This window comes from Lissotriton vulgaris, chromosome 2_1 (assembly GCF_964263255.1).
Source record: "Lissotriton vulgaris chromosome 2_1, aLisVul1.2, whole genome shotgun sequence".
Classification (NCBI taxonomy): Eukaryota; Metazoa; Chordata; class Amphibia; order Caudata; family Salamandridae; genus Lissotriton; species Lissotriton vulgaris.
In genome coordinates, this window is record NC_141687.1 from 752,097,855 (window position 1) to 752,115,357 (window position 17,503).

Consider the following 17,503-nt stretch of genomic DNA (forward strand, 5'->3'; position numbering starts at 1 on the left):
CCAGAATAAATACGCATGCCTTCCATGGGCACAACAAAGTCTACAATTAGGACGAATATGCAGTCCTTACTATCATGGCTGGGTGACTGGGGTAATATTAAACAAACGCTGCACCCAGATCTGTTCGCTCCGAAGCGAACAGCGTTTCTTCCATGAAAGCAGCATTGCATGTTACTCAGAAAAAAAATTACAGCAGATTTAGGAAAGAATGACAGCAGTTTCGGGCTTACATTAAGTTGTGTACTTCCTGTTGCAAAAGGAAATATTGCTAGAGCAGATGGTAATTAAAGAGGGTTGTGCTGCAGTTTAAAGGCGTGTGTCTGGGTTATTGTACTACAACATCACTACAAGCAGGGAGCTGTCACACTGTGGCGTCACATTGTTGCTGTAGCTAGTTGGACGGTCAAGGGCATCACATTTGAAACGAAACATACACCACATATACAAAGAGGCATGCAGACAGAAGTGCACACAGGACAGGTGCACCGACACCTGCACACAAAGAGCAATCCAGACACACTCACAAACAGACGCTGCCCCAAACATATACACGCGCACGGGACACCCGGACGAACCACACCGACTCGCCCTCGAAGAATACACAGACTCACGCTGTCACACACAAACACACCGACATAAAATGCACCGAAAATAAGGTAAGTGGCATACAGACACCGCAATACCCAATCCCACACACAAAAAGCCCTCACTCGCACTCAGTTGAATACAGAGTCACACACTCTCCGACTGATACAGATACCCCTCTGCACACAGTCACGCAAACAGGTGCATACACCGACTTAAAAATACACGTAAACTCAGGGGCATGGCACACAGAGACCGGAACACGCGAACTCACACACTAAAAACCAACATGTGGACACAGCCAATACTCAGGCACATACACGCCGGCAAACACACAAAGACACAAATACCCCTGTGCACACCAGCACTCACAGTTACACAAACACGCCACAAATGTGCGTTCTCTACCTAACGTCGTGCAGTGAATCTCTGCCGCGTACATAGCTTCGGGTGCCCTTCGCTGCACCTGCAGACACCCTGCCGCTGCGCATGCTCAAACACTAAAAGGCGCGCTCCACGGCACAGCAGCCTGGCACACTTGTGGTCACTTATAATTCGGCGCTTAGAAGCACAAGAACCCACTGCAGTGGCCTGTAAAGCACTACGGGGCACATGTAATTCACATTATATTCCAACATAGATAAGTAGTACCTCAGAATGAACAGAGAGGAGGATGAGATGTAGAGGGGTAGGTGGATGCAGGGAAGCATGGATGTAGAGGAGGATAAGAGGTAAAAGGGTAGGTGGATGGAGGGAAGCATGGACGGAGAGGATGATAAGAGGTGAGGGGGGTAGGTGGATGGAGAGAAGGATGGATCGACGGACAAGGGACAAATGGAAAGAGTTTAGATTGAAGGGGTGGATGAGAGAAGGGTGGACAGAGGGACAGACACAGATGAGTGGGTGGATGGAGCTAGGGATGGCTGGGTGGGAGGAGAGAGGGACAGATGTATCAATGGACGTACCTCCTGTTCGCGTACCTGTGTCAAGTGCTGCTCATTGTGACGCGTCTCTGACTCGCGCTGTGGTAGCCTTTGAGGTTCACTGTGACGTGTGTCAGACTCGGGCTGTGGCTGTCGTTGATCATTGTGACGTGTCTCGGAGTCAAGGTTAGGCCGTGGTTGTTCGCTGTGACGTGATTCTGTCTCTCGCTGCGGGGTTAACGTCACACAGGGCTCATGCTGCACTTGGCATTGACGTGCTTCTAGTCCACGCTGCTGCTGCGACGCCTCTTGCGGTGCCTCCTTTGCTGATAGTGTTGTCAAGCCTATGTCGACCTGGCGCTGGGGTGCCTCGAGCTGCTGCAGCGGGCCCTGACGTCTTTCGTCCACCTCGTGTCCCGACGAGGGCGCAGCATTGCCTCTGCCGCCATCTTGGGACCCACATAAATAAAAATTGTAACCTCCCCATTCCGACGTCTCTTGAGAGCGCATGCGCCACGTAGACATTGAAAACGGCTTCCGATTTTCTCCACAATCTTTCTCTTCTCCTAAATAGTAACGAAAATAACCCTGTTTCAACATGGCCACAAACGAGCGCAGACGCCACATTGACATGGGATGGTAAACTAAAAAAACTATCGCCATTTTTAAATGGTAATATGACCCAGACTGAGATTATAGAGTCAACTGGGAGGGTTCATTCAATAACTGAGCATAAACCTGTAGACGCAGATTTTGTATTTGACGATCGTGAACAAGCCCGTCAGACATAAAACAAGTCTCACGCTTCCCGCGTGAGACGCGATCGGCCCGGTCGGGTCTTGTAGAGCGGATGGCCCCCCTGGTCTACAGGACCCACTCGGGGGGGGAACCACCGACCTCAGGGCTATCCAGGGGGAGGGAAGGCCCAAGGACCCAGCGCCGCCTCAGTCACGCGGGCGGGGGCTTCGTTTGCAGCCTGCTGGACCTGACCGCTAAAGGATTCCAGCGGGAGGGGCTGGAGCGCTCTCGCAGCGCGGAGCTGCAGGCAGGCAGAGAGACACAGAGCGGTGCGAGTCAGCGGGAAGGGGCGGCTCGCACCGCGGGGGATATCAACAATACCTTGGCACTTGCAGGCAGGCTGGCAACCCCAAAACCAAGGGGGGAAACAAACGTTGCGGGCCCCGAGCCCGATGATAGTCTCGGTGGCGGCTTTTCTCCGGGGACAGATGCGACACGGGGCAGGAGAGACGTAGAAGTGCCGGCAATGCCGGACCAGACACGGGGGCGTTCCCGGCGTCGCGTGACGTCGGCAAAAGCCAAAGAATGTCGGGAACGCCCCCGTGTCTGGTCCGGCATTGACGGACAGGCCCCTCGTCCAATGGCAAGGCTCCGTTTACGGAGCCAGCCAATCAAGGACGAGGGCCGAACAAAAGCCACACTACGGTTCTCAACAGGATTTCGCCTGCGCGGAAAAGCTGCGCAGAGCGCAGCTTCCGCTAGGCGAAACCTAAAAACTGCTGTTTTGTGACTACAAAATTGCATCTGTAGATATTTCCTTGTTTTTTCAAAGTATGATATATGACATTTTTGGCCATTTATTTTCTGATGTTCTCTGTGTAGGATGCAACTAGATGCAGCTCCTTAATATAACACTTCTGAGGAGGGTTATGGGCTTTTTTATGAGCCATAATATTTTTAAGCAAACTCAGTAAACAATGCTTACAGGCGATGGAGCATTTTAGGTCTCCCTCAGGAGACTCTCGTGGGCAATGAGCGCTGCTGTATTTTTGTCTCTCCTCTGCACATCTATAACTCAACCACATCCACAATCACAGGAGAACAATGCATAATTTGTCCATGTAAACAATTCTAGTGTACGATGTCAGAGGCACCATATACGTCCTCCACAGCTGCCCACACGGCCGCCTCTCTTAGGGTCCTGGGTTAATCCTCCCCTCACTGAGCCTTTGGGAGAGTCATGGAGCTAGTATCATGTGCTTTGGGGAGTCATCTTAAAGGTCAAACACAGAATTTAGAAATGCATGAACCCTCAAATCAAACTCGCACTGGCCTTTTCTGTATCTTCAAGGCTCTTTTTCTGCTTGCCCTGTCTGTGAGGAGACCTAAGAAGAGAGGTGGGGATTTTTTCTTTGATATTGATGAGGCATTTACTCAATCTAAAAGTGATGCATCATTCCTCCATATCTACATGACACTAAGTGAACCATCCAGCTTCATGTCCTACTCTTGTCAGCACACTGTGTCAAATTTAAAATGGCAGCTCGTTTCAAAATCAGAAAATATAACTCTCTGAATTGATCCCTACCCACCCGGGCCTGCCACTTCCCTCCAAAAATTGTCAAATGGGCCTGTTGCTTGGTAGTAGACAAAGAAGCAGGGGAATGTTCCATTGGCATTGCCAGGAACTTTCTTCCTTTTAATTATTGTACAGTTACTTGTGATTTTTGTGTAAATTGTAAGCCCATCCCATTCTTCCAACAGAAGATTCTTAATCCTCCTGTGATGGGCCTTATGCAAACTGGGCTCTTTGACCTGTCAGCTTCTGTAGCACAGTAATTACTGATCTCAGTCAAGCAGCTCAAAGAATGATAAGGGTTGACTGAGGGTAAATCCGATTTTTCATAAACTTCATTAAGGAACTCATGTAATGTAATTCGAACTAATGTAATATAATTCTGACCTCACATATGGATTTTAGGTCCAGGAAACTAAGCACAAGCTACTGATTTTGAACTTGGTACCATGTTCCAGTCTTAAGATTTCATTAAAAAAAAATTGTGAAGTACACAAAGTTAAAAAGTATATCACACATTCATTTCCTATACCCAACAGGCATTTGAAAGTTCCCCTTAGTCCAAATTGTTTTATTATAATTTAGACTGAACCGAATCTGCCACAGCCTAACTGTCCACCGTTGCAAGTTGAGACAAACAACAGTCTTCATCTCTCAACCTACATGTGTGCAAATGCATGTCCATAAGTGTACTGTGCATCCTGTTTGGAGGCCCTTTTAAGCTGACACAGCAGCTGGCCTTCTTTTAAAAGGTGCATATAACAGGTTTCAGCTCAAAACTGTGAGGATTTGAGTGTATTATATGATATGACTGTGGGTCCTAATCGTGTAACACACTAACAAAAACTGTCTTGGATCAAGTCAGGCTCGTTTGTACCACCTTTTCTTTACCCCGGGTAGCTGTGGACTCGAGCAGCATGGCTTGATAAAGGAATTTTATGTAAAGCATTTAACAGCACCAAATAATGAAATAAGAAGAAAGAGACACCACAACAATGCATAAATATAAGTTGTAGTTTTATTAATTTTTAGAGCCCTTGATAATCCACTAGAATGTTACAGATTTACAGATTTTTGAAGACATAAATGCTTGTAAATGCAACAGCAAACAAGAATTGGTCAGATAAAAGTTTGTAAACTTTTGTAATGTTGAGCAACTTCTGTCCCGCTTGGGCAACCAGATCCTTCAGGATGGAGGTCTATGGGGCCAGAGAGGATACTTTGGATAGTTTTTAAGCCACCAGAGCATTTTTTCGACAAGTTCCAAACTTTACAGGGCAACCACTATAGACTGTAATAGAGTGGTCCTGATGCTGAGGATACAGTTAAAAAGATGCTTAATGATGATCGGGTTGAGGTGCAGTGATGGGGTCCCAAATTGCTGGTTTGGGGTTCTTCAGCTCCTGTGTCCCTAGGGCTGGTTCCAGAGGATCAGCCAACTGATCATTGGAGTCACTGCTTTATTCGAAGTAGGGAATCAACTTTTCCTTGGGTCTGGAGCAGCAGGCACCCAGGCACAGTCCAAACTGTACTAGCCCAAGATTTAGCATGTGCAGTCCTTCCCACGGTGCAGCCTCTATTCATGCAGTTTCAAGGGTAGCAAGACAATTTTTCTTCAGTCCTTTCCTCAAATCCAATGTTATCTGGAGAGCAGGGTGTCAGGGGTCCATATTTATCCCAGGAAAGTGCCCTGAGGGGACCATGCAGTAACTGGCCAATAGTCTACTGGGTCACCTCCCTTCTGGTAATGTATTTCCTGCAGTGTGTGGTATTTGGCTATCCCCAAGTTGACTATTGTAGCCACTCTCAAAATTTCAGGAGCTCTGCTTGGCTGTCTGGAGCTTGGTAGCCCACCCTAGAAGTGTGGCTACCTAAGGGCTACACGCCCATGGGGAAACCTGTTTAGAGACTGGTTTTCCCTCTCGGTCTCCCACTTTTCTGCAGGAACAAATGGCATCCTGCTCTGGAGTGTTGTCCCAGGTGGCCCTTCAAAGGCAGCTTCCCCTTTGAAGCTCGCCTTTTAGGCTAACATCCAAGTGGCCTTCATGGGCTAGGAGGTAACATCTCAGCCTGCGCAACTGCCTTTGTTCCTTAGCCTGGGAGTCGTTCACATGTCTCCCAGGTGGTCATGAAGTGGCCGGTGTGCTGGAGCCTTTGTAAGGCCACTGGAATAGCTGGGCACAGAGTGGCAACTTTCTAAAGGTTACCAAGCTTTAATTGTGATATCAAACGTGACCTGGGTATCAAGTTGGGTTCAATGCCACAATAACTTTGATACCTTGCAGTACCTAGTTAGTTAGTCTCATTCAGTAGTCCGCCAGTTTTGCTGTTAAGACACATATACACTATATGCCTTACTTAACCATACATAGCTCCTTGCCTTAGGGCTCTATAGGCCTTCCTCATGGGACACTTACATACAGGGTTAGGAGAGTGGTGGCCTTGCCATTGGTTTTACATGGTAGAGTTGCACTAGCAGTGTAACCACTGCCCTTCCAGTCTACAGTGGCAGGCTGGGAACCATTTTATCCGTTGTCACAATCAGGGTGGCACAAACAGTGCTGCAGACCTGGGTGGACACTCTGCCTTACAAGCCCTGGATACCATATATTAGGAACTTATAAGTATGCCAGCACTTGGCAATTTGGTATAGCCAATTCAACATACACTTTGCAGGAGCAAGAATACTGAAACCGAGGCCTGGTTAGCCTAAATGAACTCTCAGAGTTGAAAAACCAGCAGCATCCGTCGATAAATGTGGGTGCGAACATGCAAACAGAGCCCCCCTCCAGATAAAAGGTGATGAGCAACTAACCCTTATCCTGGTAGTTCTCATCATCTAAGTGGAAGAACGTGGAAAGGCCATCTACATTGGTATGGTCAGCGCCAGGTCTGTGTTCCGCTGTAAATGCTTTATCCTATAGGGAAATGGACCAACTTAACAATTTGGGTTTATCTACTCATCTGTATCAACTAACTTAGGGGCCTATGATCAGTTTTAACTGTGAAGTGAGTATGAAATGGGGAGGGTCTGAGCTTCTTCGGGGACCAAACCACAGCATAGGCTTTTCTCTCAATGGCCCTCCAACGCTGCTCTCTGGGAAGGAGTCGCCTGCTAATAAAGGCACCTGGTTGATCTTGACCCTGGTCATTTAGCTGTGCTAATACTGTCCGCATCCTATGTTCTTAAGAATCTTTCCAGATAACAACCTACTTACTAAAGTCAGGTGCCTTCAGGACAGATGTTGAGCACATAGCTTTAAGGGTGTCCAAGGCCTTTTGGCACTGGTCAGTCCATATCATCTTTCTTGGCTGTTTCTTGGAGGTTTACTCAGTCAAGGGTGCTACATTAGTACTATAACCATTTACAAATCTTCTGTAGTACCCAGTCAGGCCAAGAAAGGCTCTGACCTGGGTCTGTGCCTTAGGAGCTTCCCAGGCCAGAACTGGGTTGCAGAGGTTGTGCATGGATTCCACCTACTTGGTGGCCCAGGTACACTACAGACCCTTGCCCTATCAGGCCCATACTTGCCTTGATAGTCAGCCCAGCCTGTTTAAGGGCTTGAAGCACTTCCTTCAGTTGGCCCAAGTGATACTCCCAGGCAGAGTTAAAGACAGTAATATCATTCAGATATGCTGCACTAAAGCTTTCCAAGCCTGAAAGTACACTGCTCAGGAATTTTTGGAAGGTGGCAGGTGCATTTTTCAATCCAGAGGGCATCACCTTAAACTGAAAGTCTCCTTTAGGGGTTTAAACAACAGTTCTCTCTTTGGCTTCTTGGGTGAGGGCTATCTGCCAATATCATGAAGTCTGGTCAAAGGTGCTCAGATAGTCTGAAGCCCCCAAACAGCCTATGAGCTCATCAGCTCTGGGTATGGGGTAGGCATCAGTCTCAGTGATTGTATGTAGGCCACTGTATTACAAAAGGAATCTTAAATCTGGTTTTCCCTCCTTGGGGTTTAGTTTGGGCACCAGCACCACTGGGCTGGCCCAAGGACTGTCAGAGGGCTCAATCACCCCCAACTCTAGCATCTTTGCAACCTTAGCTTTGATGCTAGCTTTAACCAGGTCTGACAACCTGTATATCATTTTTTTGACAGGTAAGATTTCAACTGTGTCTAGCAGTCTTTTTGCTGTCACTTGGTCAAAGTGGAAGAGAGGTCTACTCCATCCACCGAGGCATCTTTGACATTAGATGTCAGTAGGTCTGGGAGAGGTTTGCTCTCCTCTTCTTCTCCATCATCTGTCACCATGAGTATAGTGTTATCTGCTCTGTCATAATGTAACTTGGGCATATTCACAGGTATCACTCTATAACGGCTTCTTGGGGTACCTAAATCCACAAAGTACGTGACTTCCCCCTTCTTTTCCAAGATTGGGTAAGGACCAGTCAATTTGTCTTTGGGAGCCAGAGGCTCTTAAATCCATACTAGTTGTCCTTTCGGTTTTACCTGCATGGATAGCTTCTGACCATACCAGTGCTTGACAAGCTCCTGGCTTGCCTCCAGATTCCTGTATGATTTTTTCATGTAGTAAGATGTCCTGGAGTGACGGCCTATGTCACTTGGCTTTAAATTCAGCTCCACATGTTTTAATTGTAGTTGAAGGATTAGGTGTTCATTTCATTTATACACAATATCACAGTGTCCAAACATTCAAGGATGCCAATGGTCTCTATTATGGGTATTAAAAAGGCTTTGTCTCGGGTTAGGGTCACAGCTTCCTTATTTTCCCAAATTGTAGCACTCATCTCCCTGCCGGTACCCTCAGAATTAGGAAAATCACAGGTAAGTGACTAAAAGTCATAGCCCTTTTTCTTCCCTTTTGTTGCATGTTATTTCGCTGAGACTGAAGCTTCTCTATTTTCAAGTCTGCCGCTTTTAAATGGATATCCTTATCCTGGGTTTTTCTACATACACTTGTATGTTTATTGGCTTCCCTTATGAACTCCTTCTCCCCCTTTTATTACAGTTTCTTCCTGTATTTATATTTCCATTTATTCAGTCCCTTTTTTCTCTCTCTAGACTGGATAGGTCTGTGGCACTTCTTCATATGAGAAAATAAATAATAATTGAAAATAAATGAAATAAAATCGAAAGACAAGAGAAGAAACAAAACCCTCAAAGCATTGGAATTCATGCTGTTGAATCATTTATAACTCAATAGAAATGGAGCCTCTTTCTCGCATAAGCTCTGGGAGTAATAATGGTCAAGAGACAAGTTTTGCACTTTCATGTCTCTAAATATCTCCCTCCCCTAGCCAATTAAGCATGTGCTTATGCACCTGGGTGAGCCATGCCCCTCCTGGAATGTGGCGGGGTAGCTCGCGTAGCCCGCAGATCTTTCAGCAACTCTAGTAGTAGTAGTCTGCCTGGACTGCTGGAATCTCCCATGGCGCTTTCCCTCTCTGGTCCCTCTCTCACCACACCAGACTCATTCGGTCCCCTCCTTCGGTTTGGTACCTCTCTGGTCACAATAACAGCATTATAGACCCCACCCACCCCCTGCAAGCCTCCCAGAGTTTTTCTCTTTGATGTCTTCTCCATTTCTCATGGCTTCCTCCTGTCTCCTTTCCTCAATTTTACACATCCTCTCTCGCTAACACTTCCCCATTTTGTGTCTCCTGCTGCCTGTCTTCTATATTATTTTCTTTCTCCATTTCCTCCAAAAACAAACGTTTGTTTTCTCTTTCCTCTTTAGGTTATGGGCATCGGCAAAGACCTGAGATGGAGTACAGGTAATTTCTCCAAACTATCTCTGTCACTCTCTTCTGCCTGTCAGCCTAGTACATAGTCCAATATATCCTGTTTGGTCTCTTTGAACGGTTTCCCACAGCCTTCTCTGACCAAATTTAAAGGGCCTCTTACAGGGTGCCTAAAGATGAGTTCAAAAGTTCTGAAACAAACTCCTTTCCGGGGTAACTCTCTGTATGCAAACAGTAGGCATGGCAGGAGAATATCCCATCTACTTCTGAGTTTCTCAGCTAAACCAATAATCATGCCATTCATGGTCTTGTTAAATCATTCAACAAGGCCATTTACTTGGGGAAGGGGTAGTGAACGTATAAGTCACTCTACAATCATCCAACATTGCTTTCAGATAGGTTGACATAAAGTGTGTGCCCCAATGTGAAAGGACCTGCTTAGGAAACTCAACTTGAGCCACTTCAGGGACAGTGACTATCCTAGGGGAATGTCTTCTGGATACCTGGTGGCATGGCTCACTACCACTAGGATAAACCTATGCCCAGAGGCAGTAGATGGATCTAGGGTACCAACAATATCAATCCCTACCTTCTCAAAGGGAGTCCACACCACTGGTAGTGGTATCAAGGGAGCCTTTGGCGTGTTACCTACTTTGCCTTTGGCCTGTCACATAACACAGGAGCAACAGAACTCCTTTAGCATTTTTGACATCTGAGGCCAGTAAAAATGGCTGACCAACATGTCCCAGGTTTTGGTCTGCCCCAGATGTTTAGCTAAGAGGACATCATTGGCAAGGTTAAGGAGCAGTTTTCTGTACTATTGGGAGACCACCACTGTTCTGGTTGCTCCTGGTATGTAGCTAGTTTTGGTCTCATTGTGCAACATTCCCTCATTCCATTATAATGTAGGAATACCACTGATATCACTTTCCTCCTGTTTGACAGCCAACTGTCCCAGACCCTCAATAGTGGGACCAGTATTTTGTCCCTAGCTTAAGTCCTCTCTGTAGGGAGTACCTGCTCCATGCTGTTATACCAGGTCAGGCAAATCTTTCAAATGAACACCCTCCTGCTCAGAGACCAGGCATTCTCCTGAGAGTTAGGCTGCTTCTGGTCCTGTTGACTTGTGGACGTGGCCTTGCCTTGCCAGACCTCCTACCACCCCTCTTGGTGCTAGGGATTTGGGGCTTACTTTCAGGTTCCACTACTCCTGACTCTCCCTTTAGGCCTTCTGTGCTTCAGTGGAGACACAAACCCACTCTGGGAGACCCCACATTTCTGCATGAGTCTTTTTTTCAACTTCTGTCCATCCAGATGTTTCTAAGGCATTGCCAGTACACACTTCCCTGGGATGGCAAGGGACACAACTGCCTTCTTAGGGCCAGTAACCCCTTCCAACTCAAAGTTTACCACAGCCATGGGATTTGACTTTATTACATTGTCAGAGTGGACTATTTGATACACTTCATCAGGGATGATCTTACCTGGGGAAACCAGCTTGACCATAACCATGGTAATGCTGGCACCTGTAGTTCTCAAGGCCACAACCTCAGTGTGTCTATACTTTATAATACTGGCAGGCCAATGAGCCAAAGGTTCAATTTACTCCCCACACAGGCAAACTAGTGTGGATTCAATATAACCCTTGCAACCCCTAGGGACAACTTCCACCCCCATCCCTACACTGGCAATACCATTGGAATAATCAACAGTGGGTTATTTCTTCATGCATATAGGATCACCCTTCTAGTGCTCTGGCTGCCTACCCCCGTCTTTTTTGGGTCACAGTTCTTTCCCCGATACCCCCTCCCCTGTGATTTGGATGTGGCTCTTGACTCCCCACCTTGGGTATCTTTCGGGGTCTCTTTGGGCTTCTCTGGCTTTTTTAACTTGGCCCCATCTTTTCACTGGGGTGGGGTCTGTCCCACATTTTTGAGTTGGCCACATTAGGAGCTTGGAGACTACCTAGTGTGTACCCACTCATCGGCTATTTTCTCCAGCTCTCTAGGGCGAGATATCGTAGAGTTTACCAGCTGTTGTAACTTCTATAAGGTACAATTAGTAAGTGTGTGTTCTTCTTTTACCACTAAATTGTAAAGCCCATCATAAGTATCTATGTTATATTCTTAATCCATCCTTCCGGTGACTTTACAGAGGCATCTTCAGAGTCTACATATGTATGTGTTGCCCCCTTGTGTATGCTTCTAAACGTTTGTGTATACTCCTCCGAGTTAAGACCAAAGAGCTCAATGGGTGCTTCCCTCATGTGGATGTAAGACTCCTCACCCTCAAGTACCAGTAGCCCTCCCTCATTTTACAATTTATCACACCGCTTTTTTGATCAGACAAGCTTATGCATTAAACAAACAGTATTACAATGAACTGATACCATCTTGGATCAATTTTGAACACACTCTCTACTACATGAATTCTCTTTTTATGACACTATCAAACGGCAGACTAAGGAGTGTAAAAAAGACATAAAAGGCGGCAGGCTTTTTCCATCAATCCACCCAGGATCTGAAACAGCAACATCCACAATCATCAGGACTGTCCCAATGCTGCTCCAATTTAGGAAAGAATTGGAGACACACCTCTTTAAATAAATTAACTGGGCACAATCTATCCACGTCTCTTATTACATGCTAACTTTATGCATGTATTTGTGCCAGTACAATGCTCTGCTGCATTTTGGCTAGGTTTATGCTATAGAAATCCCACATAGATACCTACATACATACATGGCTCTCTAGTGACACTCTTAAAACTTTAAATGCTTCTATAAGGGAGCGATGAAGTGCAAATGGATTACCTCATTTTCATGGAGCACATCCTCATGCAAATGAGGAAATGACCTTTCAGAATTATGGTGGCACAAGCCTTATGCTTGTAGTATCAGTATGAATAAAGGTCAGTAAGGGGTCCAGGCGCATGCATGCCTCCCATTTTGAAATAGAAAATTTCACGGGGAGCTCTAACCTGAAGCTTGAGACCAGTAGCGGTCGGTGGGGGGAGTGCTGCCGGGCGGTGATGTGGGGCAGGGGGTAGTAAACTATGGAATACGGCCAAATGCAGGTAAGTAAACATATAAATAAATACAATTAATTTTGTTGTGCGCACTGCTTCGTCAAATTCGATGCAGTTCGCGCAGCAAAATTCGTTTTATTTATTTATATGTTTACTTACCAGCATTAGGCCGTATTCCATAGTTTACTACCCCCCACCCTGCTCCTCCCCTTCCCCACGTCACTGCCCTGCAGCACTCCCACCACCGACCGCTAATGCGTGAGTGCACACCCCCTGGCATTATTACGGCAGTGTGTCCACTGTAAGAGGTTTACATGTAGACATACATTTGTTGAAGTCACACACGCCTCTTATATAATCTGACTGGCTCCCAAAAGGATTGGTTTGAGCGTTTAGCATCCTCCATATCATCAACAAGTAATTTCGTCATTCTTCTCCCAGATACTTTACTTCTCAGGAAGCAATGCTATGTCATCCATTCCACAGTTCAAATATCCATCTGCTATTAAATATCGAAGGTATACCTAGTGGACCTCATGTATTAAGTGACCTCATGGTTGGAACCCTCTCTCTATCATATGACAGAAAAGGCATGATGTCAGCCACCCTAAACTTGACTTTAAGAACTCAATCTGACGGCAAGTCAATAGAGTCATCCCCTACAACAATAAAAACAGTACAGTGCATGAACATTTTAGCAAATATATATATATTTTAATTTGTGTTTATTAATACCAATTTCGTGTTCTGCATATTATATATAATATGGGTGTAGATGGAGGGCTATGGTTAAAACAACTGGTATTGTTTTCCCACATTTAATTGCATTATTCGAAATATTATAACGCATTAAGTACCTGTATAGCTCCTCGCAAGTTGATTCCAGTTTCAATAGCAGCATAATACGATGCCTGCAGAAACGTTCTTTGCAAAAGAAGCGCAAAAAACAGAAGGACTGCCAACACGTAAGCGTTGGCCAGGAACTCTTGTGAGGATATGAAATACACGCCGAGAAATTTGGCCTGAAAAAGATAACACATCAGAGATAAGAATAATTACGAATGCATCTTCTGATTTTCAAGCAATGCAAATAGGAAGAGTTGACTGATCTGCAAAGGTTTATGCATAATCACTACCATACCTCAGCAGCAGAATTGCGATTCGTTTCCCTGGCATTATGCTTTCTTTCCATCAGGATTGGAACTTGCCATAACGCATTAACATTCAGAGTGAAATTAAATGTACCATCGTCCAACAAAACACAAATCTTTCTTGCAAAATAGAACACGATAAATAGCACTTCATCGGGGCATGGCATAATGTACAAGTGCGCAGTCTCCAAATGATATGCAACATCATGGTTCCAGCTGAATATGCTGGCAAGTAGGGATTTCCATGGGGCAACACAGAGAAGCGTGGCTCAATGGTTAGAGCGGCAGATCCTGATGCAGAGGTCCGGCCCGGGACCAGGGTTCAATTCCCGCCTCAGCGGCTCTTGGACTCAATCTCCCCGGAACTGATAATTCTCGCCTCTGTGTCTAGTCTAATCATGGGTCCCACTCTGTGATTGTGGGCAATAGCTTGCTTAATCTCCACAACGACCCCAGCAGCGCTTGGATGCCTGGCTTGACCTTGGGGGGTGCCCAGGAGTGGATATCTCACAGGAAAGCCAGGAAGGGTTCCACAATGGTATGAATACAGCGCTACGAGACCACTGGGTAGAAGGCGCTGTATAAATACAAACACATTTACAGTGACCCTCTGTTTGTTACCCTGCTAGACGAGACTGTGAAGTTTGTTGCTTAGCAGGGTAACAAACAGGGGGGGGGCACCGTGCTGACCCGTGGGAATCCTTACTTGTCAGCGTATTCAGCTGGAACCATGATGTTACATATAATTTGGGGACTATGCACTTTTACATGAAACCAAGCCCTGATGAAGTTCTGATTGTTTATAGAACGAAACGCACTGGCTGGTCCATTTATGTAAATCAAGAAAAGATGAGGAAAAATAAAGAATCTGTTAAAATACACTTGAATGGACTTCGTTACCTGGTGCATCTCCACATGCTTTGATGATCAAGTATCTGGTTTACAGTGGCACTGAACAACAGCAGGTGTCAGAGGATTTGTCCATGGGACTTCTGATTTGACTAAAACAAGTGTGAGGTGCAGGCTTGAAAAGTCCGTCATTGGTTTCTATCTTGTGTGACACGATAAATAGAATATCAGATTTAAAAAGCCCTTTAATTTGTGGCTAGTTTGGGATTTATCTTTTTTGAACAATAAATGGAAACTAAAATATTTCGAATTTAGAACCATTTCTTGATGTGCGGTTAGGGTTAGACTATCTAAATATTATGTTTAGTTCCTGCTCATTTTTTATTAGTTTGTTTCAATGTCTTTCTGATTTCCCTCAATTTTACAAAAATAAAAATGTTATGAAAGAAATGTAATAAATGATATGTTTCATAGTCCCAAGAAACTGTAAGGACTAAGTTTAATTTTGACCATTTTGGGAAAATTACCAAATTTCGAATTTATTTGTGTTTATTAACCCAGTCAATTGAACACTATGGGCCTGATGCACAAAGAGTCTCAGCACTCATGGCAGAGGTCCCGCACTCGTGGCGGAGGCCTCGCAGTCGTTGCGGGGACCCCGCAGTTGTGGTGGGGAGCCTTCACTTGAAGAGGACCTACGCAATGACAAACTGCAGTTCTAAGGTACGGCCATGAGTGAGGGACCATCGTCATGAGTGTGGGGCCTCTGCCATGGGTGCAGACGCCCTTTATCAATTGGGCCCCATGTTGTGTGTGTGTCCTCTATATCTGGAATCCAGGAGAGGTGATATTTCTAAATTCCAGAACTTCCTAAATTCAGCTGAGATGAGTGCTTACTGCTAACAAATGCCATCATCTGCTGGTCGTGAGTTCAAATCCCAGCAAGGCTGAATTAGCTTTCTATCCTTCTCACGTCGGTAACTGAGTATTATTAAATTGGGTCATAGTACAGTCCTAACTTTATTTTGGTTCAAAGAACCAAGTGAAATTCAAAGTTTCACTTGATTCAGACCTCAACTGAGGTCAACCAATACGAATACGTTCTATAAAATAGATGTATTTATACTTTTAGAACTGGTTTACAGCTGATCATAGACATAGTAAATTGAAGTTGGCAAATAAAAATACATGAGTTTATAATTGATAGATTTATATACTTTTAAAACAGCTTTATAAAACTCTTTCAAAACTTACACACGTTATAGCAAACAAATTAATTTTGTGGGGACTTACACAGCATAATTAAATCTTGAGTTAAAATACCTTTGTGTCTAGAATGGATTGGTTTTATAAAACATTACTGAGCCTCTACCAAAGTCGGATTTGGACAAATTAAAAATACGTTGAAAAGATCTTGTAATCCACCGTTACACAAGTTACAAATACATGCAGGGTGTTCATGGGAGTTCCATCTAGAGGAATAAACTTTTAAAGGGAGAATTCCTAGTCGCAGAAGAAGGATACAGCTCTTTACTCTATGTTCTAACTGAAACTGTAACAAGGGCTCGGGAGTTTTATATACTATGCTTTCCGCAAGTTTTTATAATACTTTAATTGGGTACAGTGGGCCATATGTATCATCAAACTATTTTGCATTTCCTAAATAGCGAATTTTAAGGAATCGCTATTTAGGAAATGCAAAATGGTATGTATGAACAAAAACCGCTTTTTATTAGTGATTCCTTAAGCTTCCTTATTTGCGAATTCGCATTTTGCGAATTTACAATTAAGAAATAATTTCCAATGCATTCCTATGGGCCAGGAGGCCCATAGGAATGAATGCAAAATAATTCTCAAATTGCCAATTTGCAATTTGCTAATCGCAATTTGAGAATTATTGCAAGGGCGCAGGGGTGTCTCAAAGACACCCTGCTGCACCCCTGAAAAGTACACAAAACAGAGCTCCTTCTCCTGAGTATAGTAAATTGTGAATTAAGTACATCCCTAGGGGGACGTTCTCATTAAGAAACAAGGGATTTGCAGTATTGTACGGGTTACCAAATTTACAACTACAACAATCTATTGGACCCACAAGTACTATAGAGACCTTATGCACACGGACAAAAGTTTATGTAAAATGTCATTATTTTATTTTATAAAGGTTAAAAATTCATAATAACACAACTAATACACTTTCAATTTTTGCAAAAATATACACTCAAATGTTTAAAAGAATAGTAACAAGATTAAAAATTGCTATTATAGCACTAGATACATCAACATATTAAAAAATCACATTTATTAGTCAAACAATGATAAAGGAACAAACTGTCGACGCGGCGTTTCGGTGCCCTTTGTTTTATTCTTGCACCTTCTTCAGGACTCGTTCCCTGTATTGTCACATCTACAAAGATCACAGTACATTTCATTAGGTCCCATTCCGTTATAACATCAAATGCACTTAGATTGTTACATCTATTCAGTTTTGCCCTAAGATTTGGTAACCCTCACACATTACAATCCAAAGTTCATTTATATTGTTCTGAATGCATCTCTAGTTTGCTGCACATTTACTCTTGGATTTATACCAAGGACATGTATCAGGGTCTTTTGCTCTAGATACATGTTAGATGTTTGTTTAATTAACATCAAAGACTGTTTACCTTATTGGCTCTGCAGTCCCCTGCCACATGTTGCTGCATATTTACACAAGGATTTATATCAAGGATATGTATCAAGGACTTATACTCTAGATACATGTTGGATGTTTGTTTAATTAACATCAAAGACTGTTTACCATGTTACCTTATTGGCTCTGCAGTCCCCTCCACATATTAACTTACCCAGGTGATTTAATATCCTGGATCTGTTGTCTATGAGCCTGTTTCTATCCGCTCTTTACACTGTCTCTTTGTTTGTGCTGGAAGAGAAACTTTTTCATTTTATTAT

At 44.3% G+C, this 17,503-nt stretch overlaps 1 protein-coding gene across 1 annotated transcript in view; it reads right to left on the bottom strand.

The window, feature by feature from the left end:
- The window catches only part of ABCC8 (ATP binding cassette subfamily C member 8), a 1,237,886-nt gene that overhangs the window by 915,242 nt on the left and 305,141 nt on the right, over positions 1 to 17,503 (bottom strand). Inside the window, exon 7 of the mRNA XM_086954145.1 lies at positions 13,412 to 13,576. Coding sequence (XP_086810271.1) covers positions 13,412 to 13,576 — 165 coding nt within the window. The remainder of the gene's footprint in view (positions 1 to 13,411; positions 13,577 to 17,503) is intronic.